Genomic DNA, 23,212 nt, shown 5'->3' on the forward strand with positions numbered 1-23,212 from the left:
GAGTAATTAATGGTTTCTTTTGGCATCAGTCACTGCTTGTTGAAGAAGCTTTTGCAAAAGCCAGAACAAACAAAAATTTTTCAGAAAACCTGAGAATACGATCGAATTCTCGGTTTATCAGGGGTTCTTTTCCTCTCCTTTTATCCTACTTTTTACCTGAATTTAACAAAAACTCACCTTCCCAGTTTTAACATTAGAGAAAAAAATGACTGTCAGCAGCATATTCCGCTCTGAAAATAGTAGGAGAAATTGTCCTTTATCTTTATCTGAAGCCAGATATGCAAAGCAAATGATCTAAGGGACTGTGTGTGTATGTGTGTGTGTGTGTGTGTGTGTGTACATACTATACATACATACATAATCTCTATCAACTGTTCAATTGAAAGCCATGTCCTTTAAGAGAATGACACAATAGAAGACATTGGTACCCTGTTATCACAAAGGACATTCCCTTTGTATCTTAAGCCACTGGAAAGGAAAACTTGATCAATTTCCTTAATCACATCTAACATTTCCAGTAAGAGATAAAGAAACCCAATGATAAAATGCACCCACACACAAAGCCCATTAATGTAGCTCATAATTTTAGAATTTTGATCAGGTGTATTTTATCACTTTCTCTCAATTCAGAGTTGCCCAAGTCATTTAACCAAAACAGATTTCCTTTTTAGCCCTTTAAAATTCCCACATAACTTTTTAGATTCAACACCACATGTAGATTAAGTAGATTAAGATTATATAGATTATAATCTTATAAGCGTCTTAGATCCAACACTGAGTGGGTCCTGTGTCATGTATAGTCCCAGCCCTGTGCTTACTTGTTTCGTACCATCTTCACAAATTATCCTTTATCCACACCTCCGCCTGGCAAAATCTTCCCTATTTTTCAGTCTGACACACCTACCACTTTTTCCGTTAAGCATTTGCTATCCCCACATCAGAACTTGTCTTTGTTATTATCTCTCTTCAGAATAATATCACAGTCTGTTTTATATTACAGTTAATTGTGAACATATCTGTCTCTGACCAGATTGTAAGCTCCTTGAGAGCAAAGACTGTCTTTGGTCATCTTCGTATCTCCTCCAGCGGTAGCTAGCTGATGACCTTGCATATAGCAGGTTCTTGGTAAATGTGTATTATTAAGATAAAATAAGCATCTGCATGACCACATACATAGTAAGTGAAAATGACACTTTCTGCATTTCTGAAATCCTGCTGATCAAAACTTGCCAATCATAAGTTGTGTTCTTTGGATAAGGAATGTGTAAGACTACAGATCACCTTAACATTAAGTTCTGGGTAGCTTATTGTTACACCAAGGCAGTGTGAATATCAGTGTGTTTAGTTTCCTGTCTGACCCCCATTGCTGTTTTGCCCCGTGGAACGGTGCTCCTCGATTTGATTGCGTGAATCCTTTGTTCAATTCCAGCACTCTATCGAGAACAGCCTCCAGAGGTAAAGGAGCGATCCCCTCCTTTAACCCCTAAGGAAAAAGCCAAAATGGAAAAAGCTTTTTCAGCTCCACAAAAGGTAAATGTTTGCAAGACTATGTATTCCATGTACTTTGATTTTCACTCTCTCTGGATGAAATATTACTTTATTTTTCATGTTTATATCCTTCATTGTTTACATTATTATTTCTTCTAATATTGGCACCAACATTTTGAAATATATAAGGCAAATATTATTATAGCCATTTTCCAGATAAGGAAACTGAGGAGGCTCAGAGAGATTAAAATAGACCCCAAGTCACAGCCCAAGTGATGGGACGAGAACCCAAAGTAGAACTTGGGACTTTAAGTGTGATGCTATTTCCACTCTCCACGTTTCTATAACTGTGATACTGACACTGTCCTCAGCCCCACCTGAGGGGTCCACATTTATGCTAAGAATGACTGGGGCTCATAGACTAAAGATGTCCTGTCTTCCTGGATCATTCCTCTTACTTGCTAGTAATTTTAAATGCTTTCAGGTTAAAATAAATACGGATCTATTATTAGCCAGAGAAATGTCATGTTTTTTCACCCTGTGCCATCAGTTCCCTCAAGGATATCAGGCAGAATTCTGATGTTGGTAGTGCTTTGGTAGAAAAGTTTATAAGCACTGTACCACCATATATATTACCTTATTTAACTTATTTTATTATGTGACATTAGCTCTTGCCTTAGACTGAATAACTTCAGTTCTTTTTGACTCCATGAACTAGCAGGCATGTATATATATATATATATTTTAACAAATACCATGTCGTGATAGAGTTTTTTGACAGTTGAACCTGTCATGTATCATCCTGCCATTCATTCTGTATTTGTTGAGTTCTTACTTCCATGCTAAGCACACTATTAGTCCTCACTGAAACAAGACTGAATAGTCAATGCACCTGCCCTTGAGGAGCCTACAGGCTGGTAGGTGAGACTCCTACAAGCAGGTGATTCCAGCAGACTATGGTAGGAACTGTCATGAAGATCTGTGCATGATGCTTTGGACACACACAGGAAGAAACACTCTAAATCTTCCCTGGGGAGTCCAGGAAGAGTTCCCAGAGGAGGTCAGGCTTGAGCTGAGGCTTATAGGATGAAAAAGTATGTGTTAGGTAAATGATCATAGGAAAAAACATTCTAGCAAAGGGAATAACTTGAGTAAGGTGTGGTATAGGATGGTTGTGTTTGGGGAGCATGGGGTCTGATGGAAAGAAGGATAAGAGAAATACAGGACCCAGGCCTAGTGTGCTCTGCTCAGATGCTTAGACTGTAGCCTTCAGAGAGAGGGGATCCGTGGAGATGGTAACCTGGGGAGTGACATGTACAGATTTAGAGGATGAAAATACCATTCTAGTGGTAGCACAGTGGTTGAGTTAGAGGTAGCTGAGACCTGGGGCAGGGAAATTGGTTAGGAATCCATTGAAATAAAATACAAAAGCCTGAACTAGTGCAGATGTAGAGGATAGGGGTCATAAGGTAAAATTGACAGGATTTTGTGATTGATTGTATGCAATTAGTGAAGTTGGAATCTAGGCTTGTGCTAAGGGCCCTGACTTTATTATACAACTGCATGGATATGGTACCACAGAAATAATAAAAGAGCAAGGAAGATTTGGGGAGATAGAGACAGGGAATGGTGGGAGGAGGATGTGATAAGTTGTTTTAGATATCTTGATTTGTTAGTGGTGTCTGTAGGGCTCCCAGGTAGAAATATTCACTAGGGGGCCAGAAATTCAGGATTGGAATTTGAGAGAACATAGGGCTTCAGAATAAAATGGGAGGAGCTAATGTATCCATTGTATTATATCGGGAAAGTTGAAGCTTGTAATGAAGGAGATAGCACAGGAGAAAGAGTTCTGAGAGGAGGCGGCCAAGGACAGAATCCCAGTTGAACACTTACTGGTATTCAATGTCTAAGGGACAGTCAGGTGAAGGGAAGAAGATTAAGAAAGAGTAATCAAAGGGGAAGGAAAGAAGTGGCCTGGAAGCCAGGGGAAAACAGAGGTTCAAGGAGGGTACAGTCAGGAGTGTCAGAAACAGGCAGTTAGTTAGGGTCCCAGCATGTGGTCATCAGGAGGATCCTGGCACCTTTGCACTAGTGTCATGGATTCATACTAGTATGAGAAGGATCGAAGAGTAGAATGGGCCTCAGCAAGTGAACTCGTGGAAGTCATTCCCAGAGCCTCTTCACTTGAAGGAAAAAAAAAAAAAAAAGTCAAGCAGTGGCTGGAGGGAGACCTGGTTCCAGGAATGACTTTTTAAATATTGGAATGACATAAAATGATACCCTAAGGAGTCAAAGCCAGTAGGACAGGTTCAGGTTGAAGGTAGATAAAGAAAGCACACATGGATCTTAGAGAAAGCAGGAGGTTTTTATTGGGAAGACAGGTTGATAGATTAGTCTTGGCTTAGAGCAGTGGTTCTCCACTGAGGGTGACTTTGTCGTGCAGGAGACATTTGACAATGCCTGGAGAAATTTTTGCAAATACCTGCAAGGAGAGGGGTACTACTGGCATCTAATGGGTAGAGGTCACAGATGTTGCTAAACATCCTAGAATGCCCAGGACAGCCCCCTCAGCGAAGGATTCGATTGTCTGGCTGTGTTGAGCATAGAGCCTCACCCCCACGCTGAGACAGGTAAATGTGGAAGAGGATGCAGGTAAGTTGATAGCGTGGAAGTCTCGAAATTGAGGATATCTTCATGTTCTCCAAAACTGAAAGGAAGGTCCACTTCAAATGTGAGGGTCAGAGGAGTGAGATAGGAAGAAGAGTAGTGACTGTTAGAATACCTGTAAGGACAGCAGGAGCAGGGGCTCATGGCGGACATATAAGGAGATTTCTGAGTAGTTCTGGGAGCTGCTATTTGGATGCCATAAAAATCCAGGTGATGTCATTCTGGATTGAATGTGCAGTTGGGTTTTTCCTCAGTAGCGCTTAGCATCTAGGGCCTAGCAGTGGAGAAGGCAGATTTAGTCGGATGCATAACTGGAGCTGTTGGGGGGGGCGGGGGTGGTGATGGGGAAGAAGAGGATGAGAGGCTCAGTAGCACTGGTCAGACAGTCACTGGAGTGACACACCATGGAGGGTCACCCGGACCGGAAAGGACGTGCAATCGGGAGAAGACCGGCAGACTTAGACAGCAGGGTTCTCTGCAAGGCTGCAGCAAGCCACCCACGCCCCAGTGGCAGCAGGAAAGTGTCAAACAGGAAAGCAGTTAACAAATTGGAGCTCCGGCCTGTAAAGCCAGATAAAGCTAGACGGGCTTGAGCTCCTTAAGTCATACCATTAACTTAAACCTAATTTTTTGGAGAAGAGGAGCCATGATTACCTTCCCGTCTGTGGAGAAGATACCAATGTACTATGCAGATCAAGAAGGCAGGAACTCATTAAATGACTTTGTAAGCCAACTTTTCACGACGGTGTGAACTGCTGCAATGGGAGCTCTCCTGTAATTCCAGGTTTTTCTCCCACTAGCTGAAAATAAAGTGGTTTATTTGCTTGGTTCCAAAAAAAAAAAATTTTTCTGTAAAACCAGAAATTCTTTCGCTTATTTAATATTATGTATCAGATGTCAAGCAGCCCAAAGTTATGGTAAATCCACAGAGTTGTGTATAAGAGCTGGAGTGAAATCAAAGGACGTGTTATTAGAATTGAGCTTGTCAAGGAATTAGGACCCAGAGTATCGGGCAGGTTGTTCTCTTGGACATTAAAATTCGAGGATGGTTGCAAGAGTTGGGATGAAGAGGACACAGGTGAACCAGGAGCTGAAGTTCTTAATTCTTGTTAGAGCAGATGTCTCAACCTTGGCTTCACATTGAAGTCACATGAGAAATTTTTAAAAATAAATAAATAAATGCCTGTCTCCACACCCACAAATTGATTTAAGTGGGCTGGAATGGGACCTTGGCATGGGTAGATTGCAAAAGCTTTCCAGGTGATTGTAATGTACAGCCAGCATTGAGAACCATTGTGTTAGAGTGACCACAAGGTCCAAAGGTAACAGCTGCAAAGATAAATAGAGGGTGTTATAGCCAACGTCAAGGCACCTAAGGAGGAGTACTGTTAAAGTATAATAGCCTAAAATCAGCAGCGGAGAGCTAAGAGGAGGCCAGTATTAATTCCAGCCCCCGTGGTTCACGGTTGGGTTATGTGTGAATGAACAGTTTATGCTGCAAAGAACTGAAACAAAAACAATTCTTGGTAAACTCCAGTTTCAAATCCAGCAAGGATTTATGGTGATGGTTGCCTATAACAGTATGGGACTACAAGGGATACAGTTGAAAGGACTGGCATGAAATTTCGCCGTGGGCAAACGTCACATGTGTAATAGTATCCATTGTTTGGAATTCACCAGATTTAAGAATTTAGGAAGATGCTAATATAAATTTAACCTAAAGACATATAATGCAATGAAAACATTTATAACATCGGCATAGAGTCATTGTGACAGCTAACAAGATTTGTAGTCTATGTCAGGTACTGTGTGAGATGCTATGAAAGACACAACCTTTACTTGTAGTGGCTTACTGGCTTACTGGTATTCCCAACTCTGCGTCATGCTGACCTTTGAAATTAGGGTTACCTACCCCCCAACTTTGTATGTTCCTGTCTAACAGCCTTGAGCTAATTCTGCCGCAGCCAGAGGAGATATAAGGAACTCTGTCAGTGTCTTTCTGGCTGCCTCTTCCTGACATGCCTGTGTTCCTATGGATGGAAACCTCTTACCTGCTTCTAAGACTCCCCAGTTCTCACTGCCTGTGCCACTGCTCTACTTAGCAGAACTCGCTGCATCATAGTCTTATGATTAGACATCATAGTCTTAGTTTAGACTGTAATTGATTTTTTAATTCTCTGTGCCTTTTCTTCTCACAGACTGATCTCCATGCTTGAAATAGATCTTTATATTCATATCCCAACAGACAATTCTTCAGATATCCAACTTGACCCTTGAGGTCTGCTTCAGGCTATCCCACTGCTGCCCAAACCCTAATTCTAATAGATCTCAAAGAACTTGTAGATATGCAAGTAAAACATTTAAAAACATAAAATAGGTAAAGCAAGGAAGTTGCAGAGGATAAGAATACATTTAGGGAAGGAAGTAGAAAAGTTCTCATGGAGAAGATGGAGCTCGAATAAGGCTTTAAGGTTTAAGACGCAAAGACTTCTTTTGTTGAAGAACATGATTTGATCTGCTTTATCTGAATCCATGTGTTAAAATAGAATCTTACATATATGTATTTATCTTTACATGTGGAATGTGCCACATGTATAGTTAGACAGTGTTTTACTTCCCTGTGGGAGAAAGTGTAAAGAATGACCTACATGTAGGTAAGAAGTCCCTGGGAAACGTTAATGTCATCCCAGGTAACCAAAATGCCTTGGGTACACTGTGAGTCATGACACAAACAGCCAGCCCTTGAGAAATGTGTAACTGGACTTCCTTAGCACCTGGCATAGTTGTATTTCTTCAGTTTAGTTTCTTTATCAGAATATGTTATGGTTTGATTTTTATCAAGATCCTGCCTTATAAGCCTACCACAAATTCTATCAGATGTTTAATTTCATGTACAAGTTTTATTTTTATTATCATATATGTTTTTTTTTTTTGTAAAAAAAAGAAGGGCATGAAAAATGATCTGTGATAAGTGACTAGAATTCGGGCGTGGGAGGGGTGGGTCCTAAGTTCGTAGAATTATAGAACTGATGACATGGAAGGAACCTTAGAGATCAACACTGGTGATTCTAGTCAACTCCTTCACTTTGTAGATGAGGAAATCAAGGTAGATCCAGGAAGGTTATAAGGGGTTTGTTCAGAATGACCCTCCTGGTTGGAGCTCGGCCTCCATGCTCTCAGGCTGGTGCCCTTTTTCCTCTACCACCTAGTCAGCGACACAGGCAGACAGCTGTTACCTGCACAGCCAGCCACGTTTTGCTTTTTTACGTCCGTGTTTTATGTTTGTTTCATTGTACCCTTTCTTCATGTGGAAGTCTTTAGAATTGTATTATCTATACTTCTTAAGGAAAAAAGGAAAGAAACCTCCTCAGTAGTTTTTTTTTTCTTTTTTAAATTATTTCTATTCAAACTATAGAATAAGAAGTAAAATTATACCTTTTGGCAGCTGCTGAATCTTCTAAGTCCTTCCAAGTGGGACACACCTGTTCTGTTGCTAAATGTACCAGGTACCTTCTAACATTTCGTCTGGGTCATTGAAGTGTTAGCGGGTGATGGCAGCATTTGGCTTCTCCACTGCAAGAGGAGGGGACGGGCCTTGTTCGTTACTCTCCACAATTGGCTAGAGAATCCCCAGACAAATTAACCTGTACCCCAAGGGTATAGGAGAACATTTTCCTCAAGCTCATTCCAGAACATGTTTATCACAGTGTGCTGTAAATTTGCATCTCATAAAAGGAAGAATATTGCTGCTACCAGGGAGGAAAGAAACTCAGAAGGTTTGGGAAAAAAGAAGTGCTGACAGTCTTAGTTTATTTGTGTTTGTATCGTGGACCATTTCTTTTTTAGGCTCTTTATTTTTGATAGCCTAAGCATTAATCTGTAGCATTCATCTATTTGGGGAGGAAAATTGTCGTTAAAGTTCCTTGTATAAAAATTTTAATTAATTTGAGGATTTACACTATAAAAGTAATATACTTTTTTTTTCCTTCATTGGAGTATAATTGGTTGACAATGGTGTGTTAGTTTCTGCTTTGTAACAAAGTGAATCAGCTATACATTTACGTATATCCCCATATCTCCTCCCTCTTGCGTCTCCCTCCAACCCTCCCTATCCCAGCCCTCTAGATGGACACAAAGCACAGAGCTGATCTCCCTGTGCTATGCTGCTGCTTCCCACTAGCTATCTATTTTATATTTGGTAGTGTATATATGTCCATGCCACTCTCTCACTTCGTCCCAGCTTACCCTTCCCCCTCCTGTGTCCTCAAGTCCATTCTCTACATCTGCGTCTTTATTCCTGTCCTGCCCCTAGGTTCTAAAGAACCTTTTTTTTTTTTTTTTTTTTTAGATTCCATATATATGGGTTAGCACACGGTCTTTGTTTTTCTCTTTCTGACTTACTTCACTCTGTATGACAGTCTCTAGGTCCATCCACCTCACTACAAATCACTCAATTTCGTTTCTTTTTATGGCTGAGTAATATTCCATTGTATATATGTGCCACATCTTCTTTATCCATTCATCTGTCGATGGACACTTAGGTTGCTTCCATGTCCTGGCTATTGTAGATAGAGCTGCAGTGTACATTGTGGTACATGACTCTTTTTGAATTATGCTTTTCTCAGGGTATATGCACAGGAGTGGGATTGCTGGGTCGTATGGTAGTTCTATTTTTAGTTTTTGAAGGAACCTCCATACTGTTCTCCATAGTGGCTGTATCAGTTTACATTCCCACCAACAGTGCAAGAGGGTTCCCTTTTCTCCACACCCTCTCCAGCATTTAGTGTTCGTAGATTTTTTGGATGATGGCCATTCTGACTGGTGTGAGGTGATACCTCATTGTAGTTTTGATTTGCATTTCTCTAATGATTAATGATGTTGACCATTCTTTCATGTGTTTGTTGGCAATCTGTATATCTTCTTTGGAGAAATGTCTGTTTAGGTCTTCTGCCCATTTTCGGATTGGGTTGTTTGGTTTTTTGATATTGAGCTGCATGAGCTGCTTGTAAATTTTGAAGATTAATCCTTTGTCAGTGGCTTCATTTGCAAATATTTTGTCCCATTCTGAGGGTTGTCTTTTCATCTTGTTTATGGTGTCCTTTGCTGTGCAAAAGCTTTTAAGTTTCATTAGGTCCCACTTGTTTATTTTTGTTTTTATTTCCATTTCTCTAGGTAAAAGTAATATACTTTTATATTACTTTTATATATTATACTTTTTTATATTTTATATACTTTTATATTACTTTTATATATTTTAAAACTCATAGTTTTAAAAATCCAAACAATAAAGAATTGTGTAAATGAAAAATAAAACTCCTCTGTCCTGCTAATATTCATGTTTACTCTGTTTCTTGCATATCCTGTTAAAAATGTTGTCTGCATATGTATACATACATGTCTATTCATGTCTGTTCTTTGTTTTGATGAAACTATGATCATACTTAATACTTTTATTTCACCAATATATCTTGGACATCTTTTTTTAATCTTTTGAAGTATAGTTGACATACAATATTAGTTTCAGGTGTGCAACATAGTGATTCAGCATTTAAATACATTATGATCACCACAGTAAATCTAGTAACCATCTGTCACTATACAAAATTATTACAGTGTTGTTGACTGTATTTCTTATGCTGTATATTACATCCCTGTAACTTATTTATTTCATAACTGGAAGTTTGTACCTCTTAATCCCCTTCACCTATTTCGCCTAATCCCTCATTCCCCTCCCCACTGGCAATCACCAGTTTGTTCTCTGTATCTATGAGTCTGTTTTTGGTTCGTTTTGTTTGTTCATTTGTTTTTTAGATTCCACATGTAAGTGAAATCATAGGATATTTCTCTTTCTCTGTCTGACTTATTTCACTTAGCATAATACCCTCTAGATCCATCCATGTTTTCACAAATGGCAACATTTGTTTTTTTATGGCTGGGTAATAGTCCATTGTATATATACCACATCATCTTTAACCATTCATCTATCAATATGGACACTTAGCTTGATTCGTATCTTGGCTATTGTAAATAACGCTGCAGTGAACATAGGGGTGCATACGTCTTTTCGAATTTGTGTTTTCTTCGGGTAAATACCCAAAAGTGGAATTGCTGCATTATATGGTAGTTCTATTTTTAATTTTTTAAGGAACCTCCATACTGGTTTTCCACAGTGGCTGTACAAATTTACATTCCCACCAACAGTGCATAAATGTTCCCTTTTCTTCACATCCTTGCCAACGCTTGTTATTTTTGGTCTTTTTGAGGATAGCCATTCTGACAGGTGTGAGGTGATATCTCATTATGATTTTGATTTGCATTTTCCTGATGATTACTGATGTTGAGTATCTTTTCATGTACCTGTTGGTCATCTGTATGTTTTCTTTGAAAATATGTCTGTGAAGATCCTCTGCCCATTTTTCAGTTGGATTGTTTGTTAGATATTAAGCTGCATACATTATTTTGAATATTAACCCCTATCAGATATATCACTTGCAAATTATCTACTCCATTTCAGTAGGTTGCCTTTTCATTTTGTTAATGGTTTCCTTCACTGTGCAAAAGCTTTTTAGTGAGATGTAGTACCATTTGTTAATTATTGTTTTTGTTGCCTGAGAAGACAGATCCAAAAAATATTGCTAAGACCCATGTCAAAGTGTTTACTGCCTATGTTCTCTTCCAGGCGTTTTATGGTTTCAAGGCTTACCTTTAAGTCTTTAATTCATTATGAGTTTATTTTTGTATATGTTGGATATCTGTTCTTATTAGCACAGACAATTCTATTCTTTTCATACTTTCAAGGTACTGAAATGCCCTATTGTCTTTTTCTTAATACCTAAAATGCCCAGGTTTTTTTAAAGTTTCTGAAAATGCTTGGTTTTCTTCTTTTTTTAATTTCTAAAAAATGAAACCCATGGTAGAAGAGTACTTTCTACCTTCAGTAAATTTTTCAGTGTTAACACAACCAATTATGTTTTTGTATAAATGCCAGGTGTATAGTAATAATTACGCACAAGAATGTTAGATTATTTCTGTGAATGTGAAGAAATTAACTGTGATGTTTTATTTATGTCTTTCTCTAAAAACTCATTAAATGAATAATAGTTATTAGTTTTTCTATTCCAAGATAGTTATTAAAATATCCATTATAGCTCATCTCTTCATTTGAGAAAAGTGTTATAGTTATTTTCAGTATTTTGCTTAGCATATAAAGTCAGTAAGAGCAGGCTGGGTTAATTCAAAAGAGCTGGCTTCCTAACTAAACTGCATACTCCAGTTGTATTCAGAAACAGCTGTTTTCTTGTCTAGTCCAAAACAAGAACAGAGAACCCCAAAGCATCAGATAACTCCATTGTAGTTCCTCTTCCAGCCAAACACATGCACACAAAATTTTACATTGATAATTCTGTCAACCTATCAAGAAGACAGTAGGCAGTGAATAAGTTGCCTTCAGTGTGCATATGTCTGCCTTATTCTAAAAAACATCTAATATTTATTTACCCTCTTCATCCCAAAAGTAGACAGTTTATTGAAGCCTGGATTAATTGTGCTGTATATCACTATTTTCAAAAATCACTTCATATAGAAAAAAAATTTTCCCATTTACTTCTCCATGTACCAGGAGTGCATCTGAATTATTCCTAACCACAGGAATTATATGATTTTATTACTGTGTTAAGTCCAACAGTAAATTTATAATAGACAGTGGTAGCAGATTTTCCAACTACCTAAAAAGTTCATGTGCACTAAATCATTGAATACAATCATAATTATTATTGCCTTCTTCCTAATGCTAAAGAATAAAATCAATTTATATATTTTTTACTTTAGTAATTCATTTATCAAAGAAAATACAGTTGATTTAATCTCTAATTTGTTATGTTAAATAGATAAAAATTAATATATGCTTGGATTCACTTTAAAATTCCAGGAATATGTGAAGTTTTCTTTCTTTATCTGAAGAGAACTAAGGCAATATTTTAACTTACAAGTAAATTAAAGCTAAAGTGCTTATTGGTGTCCCTCAGTGCAGACGACACTGATACATATTTCTTTTTTCTCCATAATTTGGCTCAGTAATTTATAAATATTTTGAGGAAAAATGTTAATTTCAAAAAAAAAAACGTTATTTACATTTGAAAACTATCTTTTAGTCTAGAGAGTGAGTGGGACCCCGATGATACGACAGCAAAGCCAGTGTGAGTCACCTCACACGCACAGATTCCACTCCCAACAGTAAAGTCCCTAAACATTCTACACGGAGGAACTCTAAAAGCCTCCAGAATCTCTCCTGCCCTGCAAGGAACCCATAAGGTTTTGACTCTATCAAAGGTCTGGTAACGAGTTTTACTACTCATTCTGCTCTTACACCGTTGCCTCAGCCATTGTCCATGCCAAGTGTACCTCAGCCTGTGCTTTGTCTCTTCCCCCGCAGCTACATTTCTTGCTACTTTGGGCAATTCCCCTCCATGTTTCCAGGACCCTCTCACCCTCAACAGAGTGAGACCCCACAAACTGCTTGTCTTCTCACTTTATCTCTCCTGGGAGCAGGACCTAGATCATTGCCAGTGGTTCTGAAATAAAGGGACTGTGAGATTGTGAGATAATCCCCCCATAGTCTCTACCCCAAAACTAGGTTTGGGGAATGTTTCACTTTCTTGATGTCTTCCTAACTCGCATTACTTAAGATTTGTACAGAATAACATAAGGGCAAAGTTGTTTTCCAGTTTAGCAACCCTCTGATTATTCAGCTGGTTTGAGTCTCTGAGCCCATCCTCCATCACGTCTCATTTTCTTACACAAATCTTCCATGAAAACTCAGTTTAGAGAATAATATAAATTCTCAATAAAGACTTGATAACTGTTTCAATAAACCATTGATAAGTATTTGTAGGACTCCTTCATGACTCTGAGAAGGCAAGTTTGGATTCTAATCTTTGAACGATGAGATACGTGAAAGTATAAAATAAGTGATGCTGTACAGGGTCAAGCCAACGTTCCCCTTGGCCCATACTCTCTCCAACAGTGACTTCAAGGGCCGTTTGATAGAATAATGCAGTGTTTGCTCTCCATGATGATATTTGCAAAAGTTAACCTAAATATCAGTAACATCCCTCTTATGATCTATTACAAACCTAAAATGTGAAGCATGTTATTGGGAAAGCTTCCCACCAGTCATTCCTAGTCATAAATTGCCCTTTAGGTAGTGGCAGAATTGATTGTTATCAGTCCCCCTGTCTTCTGACTTGACAATCAGCATGACCTTTCTTCATAAGTTCTCTGATACCCTAACTCTGCTGTCCTCTTGTTTTGTCAGGCACTCCAGGGTTTCTCAGACTTGGCACTATTGGCATTTGGGGCTTGATAATTCTTTGTTGAGGGGGAATATGTTGTGTATTGTAGGATGTTTAGCAGCCTCCCAGGCCTCTACCCACTAGATGCCAGAAGCACTAACCCTCTCCGGTTGTGACAATCAAAAATGTCTTCCAGACATTGCCAAATTTCCCCTGGGGGCCAAAAGGACCCCACCCACACCCCACAGTTGAGAACTACTGCTCTATTTTAGTAGAAATATATATAATATATAATATTTTATACCCATATGAATATGTGTGTTTTTCCTTAAATTACAATTCTTATTTTAAGATCTTGTTAAGGAAACTTTGCTTTCATTTTCCCATTACGTGCAGGTATATAAGTAGTGGTGTTGGAGTTACAGACTACCCTACTTAAAAACAACAGCTTCACGTAAAGATGTATCCAGCTATGTGAGGCTCAATGTGATGAATATGATTAAAATGTCTCTTAATCAGATTTAGATATCTCCTGACGACCATTTATTTCCTTTGCTTAAGAAACTTAGCTGTATGCTAATCTTCACATAGACCATGGAAAATTAACGGTATGCTAATGTTATTATTATTATTACTTAGCAATCCCAATAATGTGGTCATAATGGTCCCTGATTTTAACATGGTCCTCCTTCAGTTGACATAAAAAAGGAAGAATCTTTTTTTATTTGAATGTCTCTTTTATCCTCATAAACCATGTGCACAATGAAAGATCTCTGAACATACTGGAACAGGTTTGCTTTTATCACTCTTCTACTAAACTTTTTTGTACTTAATGAGTCTTTTCTTTCTTTTACCCCTATTTCTGCTTCCCTGTTACTGTGGGTGTGTTTAAGCAGCAGCCTCTTACCCACTGCTGTATCTCACACGAAGGAGAGACAATGTTTGATTGACCTCCAAAGGTTGGCATCTCCCTTGTGAGAAAATGTCTTGACCATGCCTGCCTGCTTGCAGAGTCACTGACTGGAAAAGCAATATCGTTCCCAGGATCACAGGAGAAAACATGCCTGGGCCAAGACCATGAAGGCTGCATACTGCCCTGTCCTTAAACTGACTGGCAGGCATAGGTCTAAATTACATTTCAAATTGAATTTTTCCATATGAACAATCTTAGTATATGGGTCACATTTTTTTTTTTGGTTGATTTAGTTTGATTTGGTTTTTTATTGTAGAGACATAAAACATGGAAGACTATATGACTTAAACTGATCATGAAAGTGATTATACGCCCAAATATCTAAGTTATGAAATAAAATTTCATGTTTTATTGTGTTTTTTTTAAAAGCACCTTTAATTATTTATTTATTTATTTATTTATTTTTGGCTGTGTTGGGTCCTCGTTTCTGTGCGAGGGCTTCTTCCACTTGCAGCGAGCGGGGGCCACTCTTCATCGCGGTGCACAGGCCTCTCACTATCACGGCCACTCTTGTTGCGGAGCACAAGCTCCAGACGTGCAGACTCAGTAATTGTGGTTCACGGGCCCAGTTGCTCCACGGCACGTGGGATCTTCCCAGACCGGGGCTCGAACTCGTGTCCCCTGCACCGGCAGGCAGACTCTCAACCACTGCGCCACCAGGGAAGCCCTGTATTTTGTTTGCTTTTTTTTTTTTTTTTTAACATCGTTATTGGAGTGTAATTGCTTTACAATGGTGTGTTAGTTTCTGCTTTATAACAAAGTGAATCAGTTATACATATACATATGTCCCCATATCGCTTCCCTCTTGCATCTCCGTCCCACCCACCCTCCCTATCCCACCCCTCTAGGTGGTCACAAAGCACCGAGCTGATCTCAAGGTGCTATGCGGGTGCTTCCCACTACCTATCTATTTTACGTTTGGTAGTGTATATATGTCCATGCCACTCTCTCACTTTCTCCCAGCTTACCCTTCCCCCTCCCCATATCCTCAAGTCCATTCTCTAGTAGGTCTGCATCTTTATTCCCGTCTTGCCCCTAGGTTCTTCATGACCATTTGGTTTTTTTTGTTTTTTTAGATTCCATATATATGTGTTAGCATACGGTATTTGTTTTTCTCTTTCTGACTTCACTCTGAACGACAGTCTCTAGGTCCATCCACCTCACTACAAATAACTCAGTTTCGTTCCTTTTTATGGCTGAGTAATATTCCATTGTATATATACGCCACATTTTCTTTATCCATTCATCTGTTGATGGACACTTAGGTTGCTTCCATGTCCTGGCTATTGTAAATAGAACTGCAATGAACATTTTGGTACATGACTCTTTTTGAATTATGGTTTTCTCAGGGTATATGCCCAGTACTGGGATTGTGGGGTCATATGGTAGTTCTATTTTTAGTTTTTTAAGGAACCGCCATACTGTTCTCCATAGTGGCTGTATCAATTTACGTTCCCACCAACAGTGCAAGAGGGTTCCCTTTTCTCCACACCCTCTCCAGCATTTATTGTTTGTAGATTTTTTGATGATGGCCATTCTGACCGGTGTGAGATGGTACCTCATTGTAGTTTTGATTTGCATTTCTCTAATAATTAATGATGTTGAGCATTCTTTCATGGGTTTGCTGGCAATATGTATATCTTTTTTGGAGAAATGTCTATTTAGGTCTTCTGCCCATTTTTGGACTGGGTTGTTTGTTTTTTTGATATTGAGCTGCTTGTAAGTTTTGGAGATTAATCCTTTGTCAGTTGCTTCATTTGCAAACATTTTGTCACATTCTGAGGGTTGTCTTTTCGTCTTGTTTATGGTTTCCTTTGCTGTGCAAAAGCTTTTAAGTTTCATTAGGTCCCATTTGTTTATTTGTGTTTTTATTTCCATTTCTCTAGGAGGTGGGTCAAAAAGGATCTTGCTGTGATTTATGTCATAGAGTGTTCTGCCTATGTTTTCCTCTAAGAGTTTGGTGGTGTCTGGCCTTACATTCCATTTTGAGTTTATTTCTGTGTATGGTGTTAGGGAGTGTTCTAATTTCATTCGTTTACATGTAGCTGTCCAGTTTTCCCAGCACCACTTATTGAGGAGACTGTCTTTTCTCCACTGTATATTCTTGCTTCCTTTATCAAAGATAAGGTGACCATATGTGTGTGGGTGTACCTCTGGGCTTTCTGTCCTGTTCCATTGATCTATATTTCTGTTTTTGTGCCAGTACCATACTGCTTGATTACTGTAGCTTTGCAGTATAGTCTGAAGTCAGGGAGCCTGATTCCTCCAGCTCTGTTTTTCTTTCTCAATATTTCCTTGGCTATTCGGGGTCTTTTGTGTTTCCATACAAATTGTGAAATTTTTTGTTCTAGTTCTGTGAAAAATGCCAGTGGTAGTTTGATAGTGATTGCATTGAATCTGTAGATTGCTTAGAGTCATTTTCACAATGTTGATTCTTCCAATCTAAGAACATGGTATATCTCTCCATCTATTTATATCATCTTTAATTTCTTTCATCAGTGTCTTATAATTTTCTGCATACAGGTCTTTTGTCTCCTTAGGTAGGTTTATTCCTAGATATTTTATTCTTTTGTTGAAATGGTAAATAGGAGTGTTTTCTTAATTTCACTTTCAGATTTTTCATCATTAGTGTATAGGAATGCAAGAGATTTCTGTGCATTAATTTTGTATACTGCTACTTTACCAAATTCATTGATTACCTCTAGTAGTTTTCTGGTAGCATCTTTAGGATTCTCTATGTATAGTATCATGTCATCTGCAAACAGTGACAGCTTTATTTCTTCTTTTCCAATTTGGATTCCTTTTATTTCTTTTTCTTCTCTGATTGCTGTGGCTAAAACTTCCAAAACTATGTTGAATAACAGTGGTGAGAGTGGGCAACCTTGTCTTGTTCCTGATCTTAGTGGAAATGGTTTCAGTTTTTCACCATTGAGAATGATGTTGACTGTGGGTTTGTCATTCATGGCCTTTATTATGTTGAGGAAAGTTCCCTCTATGCCTACTTTCTGGAGGGTTTTTATCATAAATGGGTGTTGAATTTTGTCAAAAGCTTTCTCTGCATCTATTGAGATGATCATATGGTTTTTCTCCTTCAGTTTGTTAATATGGTGTATCACGTTGATTGATTTGCGTATATTGAAGAATCCTTCCATTCCTGGGATAAACCCCACTTGATCATAATGTATGATCCTTTTAATGTGCTGTTGGATTGTGTTTGCTAGTATTTTGTTGAGGATTTTTGCCTCTATGTTCATCAGTGATATTGGCCTGAGTTTTCTTTCTTTGTGACATCTTTTTCTGGTTTTGGTATCAGAGTGATGGTGACCTCGTAGAATGAGTTTGGGAGTGTTCCTCTCTCTGCTATATTTTGGAAGACTTAGAGAAGGATAGGTGTTAGCTCTTCTCTAAATGTTTGATAGAATTTGCTTGTGAAGCCATCTGCTCCTGGGCTTTTGTTTGTTGGAAGATTTTTAATCACACTTTCAATTTCAGTGCTTGTGATTGGTTTGTTCATATTTTCTAGTTCTTCCTGGTTCAGTCTCAGACGGTTGTGCATTTCTAAGAGTTTGTCCTTTTCTTCCAGGTTGTCCATTTTATTGGCATATAATTGCTTGTAGTAATCTCTCATGATCCTTTGTATTTCTGCAGTGTCAATTGTTACTTCTCCTGTCTCATTTCTAATTCTATTGATTTGAGTCTTCTCCCTCTTTTTCTTGATGAGTCTGGCTAATGGTTTATCAATTTTGTTTATCTTCTCAAAGAATCAGCTTTTAGTTGTATTGATCTTTGCTATCGTTTCTTTCATTTCTTTTTCATTTATTTCTGATCTGATCTTTATGATTTCTTTCCTTCTGCTAATTTTAGGGGTTTTTTGTTCTTCTTTCTCTAATTGCTTTAGGTGTAAGGTTAGGTTGTTTATTTGAGATGTTTCTTGTTTCTTGAAGTAGGATTGTATTGCTATAAACTTCCCTCTTAAAACTGCTTTTGCTGCATCTCATAGGTTCTGGGTCTTCGTGTTTTCATTGTCATTTGTTTCTCAGTAGTTTTGATTTCCTCTTTGATTTCTTCAGTGATCTCTTGGTTATTAAGCAGTGTGTTGTTTAGCCTCCATGTGTTTGTATTTCTTACAGATTTTTTCCTGTAATTGATATCTAGTCTCATAGCGTTGTGGTTAGAAAAGATATTTGATACAATTTCAGTTTTCTTAAATTTACCAAGGCTTGATTTGTGACCCAAGGTATGATCTATCCTGGAGAATGTTCCATGAGCACTTGAGAAGAATGTGTATTCTGTTGTTTTTGGATGGAATGTCCTATAAATATCAATTAAGTCCATCTTGTTTAATGTATCATTTAAAGCTTGTGTTTCCTTATTTATTTTCATTTTGGATGATCTGTCCATTGGTGAAAGTGGGGTGTTAAAGTCCCCTACTATGATGGTGTTACTGTCGATTTCCCCTTTTACGGCTGTTAGTATTTGCCTTATGTATTGAGGTGCTCCTGTGTTGGGTGCATAAATGTTTACAATTGTTATATCTTCTTCTTGGATTGATCTCTTGATCATTATGTAGTGTCCTTCTCTGTCTCTTGTAATATTCTTTATTTTAAAGTCTGTTTTGTCTGATATGAGAATTGCTACTCCAGCTTTCTTTTGATTTCCATTTGCATGGAATGTCTTTTTCCATGCCCTCACTTTGTATGTGTCCCTAGTTCGTTCTGAAGTGGGTCTCTTGTAGACAGCATATATATGGGTCTTGTTTTTGTATCCAATCAGCCAGTCTGTGTCTTTTGGTTGGAGCATTTACACCATTTATATTTAAGGTAATTATCGATATGTATGTTCCTATTACCATTTTCTTAATTGTTTTGGCTTTGTTATTGTAGGTCTTTTCCTTCTCTTGTGTTTCCTGCCTAGAGAAGTTCCTTTAGCATTTGTTGTAAAGCTGGTTTGGTGGTGCTGAATTCTCTTAGCTTTTGCTTGTCTGTAAAGGTTTTAATTTCTCCGTCGAATCTGAATGAGATCCTTGTTGTGTAGAGTAATCTTGGTTGTAGGTTTTTGCCTTTCATCACTTAAAATATGTCCTGCCACTCCCTTCTGGCTTGCAGAGTTTCTGCTGAAAGATCAGCTGTTAACCTTATGGGGATTCCCTTGTATGTTAGTTGTTGCTTTTCCCTTGCTGTTTTTAATATTTTTTCTTTGTATTTAATTTTTGATAGTTTGATTAATATGTGTCTTGGTGTGTTTTTCCTTGGATTTATCCTGTATGGGACTCTCTGTGCTTCCTGGGCTTGATTTACTATGTCCTTTCCCATATTAGGTGAAGTTTTCAACTATAATCTCTTCAAATATTTTCTCAGTCCCTTTTTTTATCTCTTCTTCTTCTGGAACCCCTATAATTCGAATGTTGGTGCATTTAATGTTGTCCCAGAGGTCTCTGAGACTGTCCTCAATTCTTTTCATTCTTTTTTCTTTATTCTGCTCTGCAGTAGTTATTTCCACTGTTTTATCTACCTGGTCATTTATCCATTCTTGTGCCTCAGTTATTCTGCTATGGATTCCTTCTAGAGAATTTTTAATTTCATTTATTGTGTTGTTCATCATTGTTTATTTGCTCTTTAGTTCTTCTAGGTCCCTGTTAAACATTTCTTGTATTTTCTCCATTCTGTTTGCAAGACTTTAGATCATCTTTACTATCATTACTCTGAAATCGTTTTTCCGGTAGACTGCCTATTTCCTCTTCATTTGTTTGGTCTGGTGGGTTTTTACCTTGCTCCTTCACCTGCTGTGTATTTCTCTGTCTTCTCATTTTTCTTAACTTACTGTATTTAGGGTCTCCTTTCTGCAGGCTGCAGGTTCGTAGTTCCCGTTGTTTTTGGTGTCTGCCCCCAGTGACTAAGGTTGGTTCAGTGGGTTGTGTAGGCTTCCTGGTGGAGGGGACTGGTGCCTGTGTTCTGGTGGATGAGGCTGGATCTTGTCTTTCTGGTGGGCAGGACCACGTCCGGTGGTGTGTTTTGGGGTGGCTGTGACCTTATTATGATTTTAGGCAGCCTCTCTGCTAATGGGTGGCATTGTGTTCCTGTCTTGCTAGTTGTTTGGCATAAGGCGTCCAGCACTGTAGCTTGCTGGTCGTTGAGTGGAGCTGGGTCTTAGTGCGTTGAGATGGAAATCTGTGAGAGAGCTTTCGCCATGTGATATTACGTGGGGCCGGGTGGTCTCTGGTGGACCAATGTCCCGAGCTCGGCTCTCCCACCTCAGAGGTTCAGGCCTGACACCTGGCTGGAGCACCAAGACTCTGTCAGCCACATGGCCAGGTACGTTGGGAGTTTCTTGCCTTTTGGGAAGTCTGAGGTCTTCTGCCAGTGTTCAGTAGGTGTTCTGTAGGAGCTTTTCCACATGTAGATGTATTTTTGATGTATTTTTGGGGAGGAAGGTGATCTCCACATCTTACTCCTCTGCCATCTTGAACCTCTCCTATACATATATTTGCCCTCAATAAATTATGAGCCTGAGAGTTACTGTGTCTGTTTAGTGTTGTTTGTTGGGAAGGAATTTGAAATCCTTGATGGATAGTGCTGGTAAGAATTGAGATTCAAACCAGAGGAAGGAGAGAAGGCAAGAATGGGAGGAGTTGACAGGGATCACAATAATCCATGCTTACTGGCTACTAAGCGAAGTCAGCTTCACACAAACAGATCAGGAATCAGTCCTGAGCTCTCCAACCCCCACAGATTATTGGTTTGTTATATGCCGGAGTAGGAGTTCTCAAACAGCTAGGCCTTAGAATCACCTTGGGCACTTGTGTGAAAATACCAGTGCCCAGACTCTACCCTAAACATGCTACTGTTTGGGAGATACTCCTTTATATTTTTGAAAGCTCCTTTGTAGACACAGAGTTATGGAATTTTGCTAGAGAATGTTCTTCCAGCCTCATCAAAGGAATAACATATCTACTTCAGGCCCTTTGATCTCAGGCTATAAACTTCCAATTGACCTGACTAAATATGAGTCTATAAGCCATTACACACAGCCATGTGAAACCAACAGGAATCAACTTTCCAACAGTCATATTCCCCCCAAAGTTCCCACCTTAGTACTGGACATGTAGGATATTCTCTATGAATGATTACAATTTGATTGAGACAGAGCTCCCCAAAACTTCATAGATTTGTCAAGGAATAAGATTAGGAAAGGTAGCAACTAAGAACAGTAAAATAGTAATTTGGTGGATGCACAGAAGCCATGCCTAAAAATACACAGTCAATTTTAGTCATTTACAGCAATTATGTTCTATAAATTCACCGTGAACACTGAATTAGTGAATTCTAAACCAATGCTCCTAGAGGAAATGCAGGATTAGGTTCTTGAGAGCCTCTGGTCACAAGATTTCCATCAACCAATCAATACATAACCTTGTTTTATGTGTATGTCTGTCTAAAGACACTTAATTTAATATAGTTGAGTCATTAAAATTGAACTCATGCACTGTCACTTGCACCTAAACAAAGCTTAACTAGTACACATACTTTATCTGTGGGGCACCTCAGCCCTCTTGTGCTTAGTCACACTAGACAACACTGCAACACTATGCTTAGGGACCATTTTAAACAGCAAAATCACCAACAAAGAGCACAAAAATGTGAAAAACATGGCACTAAATAGATCATAAAAAGGACATTTGTTTACTGTATGAGAGCTGAAACAGTAAGACGGAGCATGAGAAACATTGCAAGGCATTAGGAGGTGCTAACGTTCCTCCCTCAGCTGGGAACGTGTGCATTGGGCAGCTCAAATGTGTCACCACTCTGCGCCAGTGCATGTATTCAACTGTGACAGCACCACACGCGTTGATTTGGGGGTTACAAGTAAATTTTAGTGAGTAGGCAAATTTGCAAATAGGGAATCCACAAATAATGAGGATTAGCTGTATTTTGAAACTGTATTGAAAGTACACAGTCGTTTTATAAAACCTGTAAGTCTTTATAATAAAGATGAAGAAGGAAAAGGTCAGGCATAAGAAATTGGATCAAAAGTGTAACCTACTATTCCTAGCATGGCTCATGCATACGACTTTTTTCTTCTGTTCCTTTCTTTGTCTTTGGATGGAATAAAAGGGCCATAACTTCTTTAAGGCAGAGACTGTGTCTCGTTTAAAATTGAATTCCCAGCATCCGGCACAAAGCAGGTATTCAGTAAATGTTTATTGAATGAAGGAAGGATCAGGCAAACAAATAGGAGCAGCTGTACTGAGGTATGTATTAATCTTCCAAATCAGACCTGACCCTGTCAAATGTCAGCAGGGATGGTGTTGCTCACGGGCAGATGGTCAACAGTGCACAGAGGACTGCAATGGACTTGGTAAAATTGCCACGTCTCCTTCGGTCTCTCCAGTTTCCTTCCCTTATCGCCCATCACTAGGGAGTAGTCCAGTCCCAAAAGAGGCAGTGGGTGACCCAAATGATTCTTTAGTTTGCAGAAATTTTTTTTAAAAAGAGGGAGGGGTGGCATTCTGATGTTTCCTGCCTTCTTGGTTATCTGCTATCAGTTTTCACTCTCCCCAAACCAGCTCACTTAGATCACCAGGAAATAAATGCATGGAAGCAGCACTTATTTACCAGTTTGATGTCATATACATATGGCACTTGGTGTGACTTGGCATACAGGTCTTACCAGTCCCCAGGCCTGGGGGTAAACCAGTTGTCCATTTCTCTCACTTCTACTCTGGAATTTCATCACTGCTAAAGAAAAGCACAGAATTGTGGTGGTTGTCTCTGTGTCATACTTGTGGTTCCCAGCC

The 23,212-nt window shown here is 38.8% G+C and overlaps 1 protein-coding gene across 7 annotated transcripts in view; it reads left to right on the plus strand.

The window, feature by feature from the left end:
• The window catches only part of AHI1 (Abelson helper integration site 1), a 207,068-nt gene that overhangs the window by 152,760 nt on the left and 31,096 nt on the right, over nucleotides 1-23,212 (plus strand). For 6 of the 7 annotated variants that reach the window (XR_005022196.1, XM_036871906.1, XM_036871905.1 and 3 more), the window contains one exon: nucleotides 1,430-1,530. The exons of the other annotated variant lie outside the window; for it this stretch is intronic. Coding sequence is in view for 5 of the 6 variants with exons in the window: in XM_036871906.1 (XP_036727801.1) it covers nucleotides 1,430-1,530 (101 nt within the window). In the remaining variant the exon portion in view is untranslated. The remainder of the gene's footprint in view (nucleotides 1-1,429; nucleotides 1,531-23,212) is intronic. 7 annotated transcript variants of the gene reach the window in all.

This window comes from Balaenoptera musculus, chromosome 12 (genome assembly GCF_009873245.2).
Source record: "Balaenoptera musculus isolate JJ_BM4_2016_0621 chromosome 12, mBalMus1.pri.v3, whole genome shotgun sequence".
Classification (NCBI taxonomy): domain Eukaryota; kingdom Metazoa; phylum Chordata; class Mammalia; order Artiodactyla; family Balaenopteridae; genus Balaenoptera; species Balaenoptera musculus.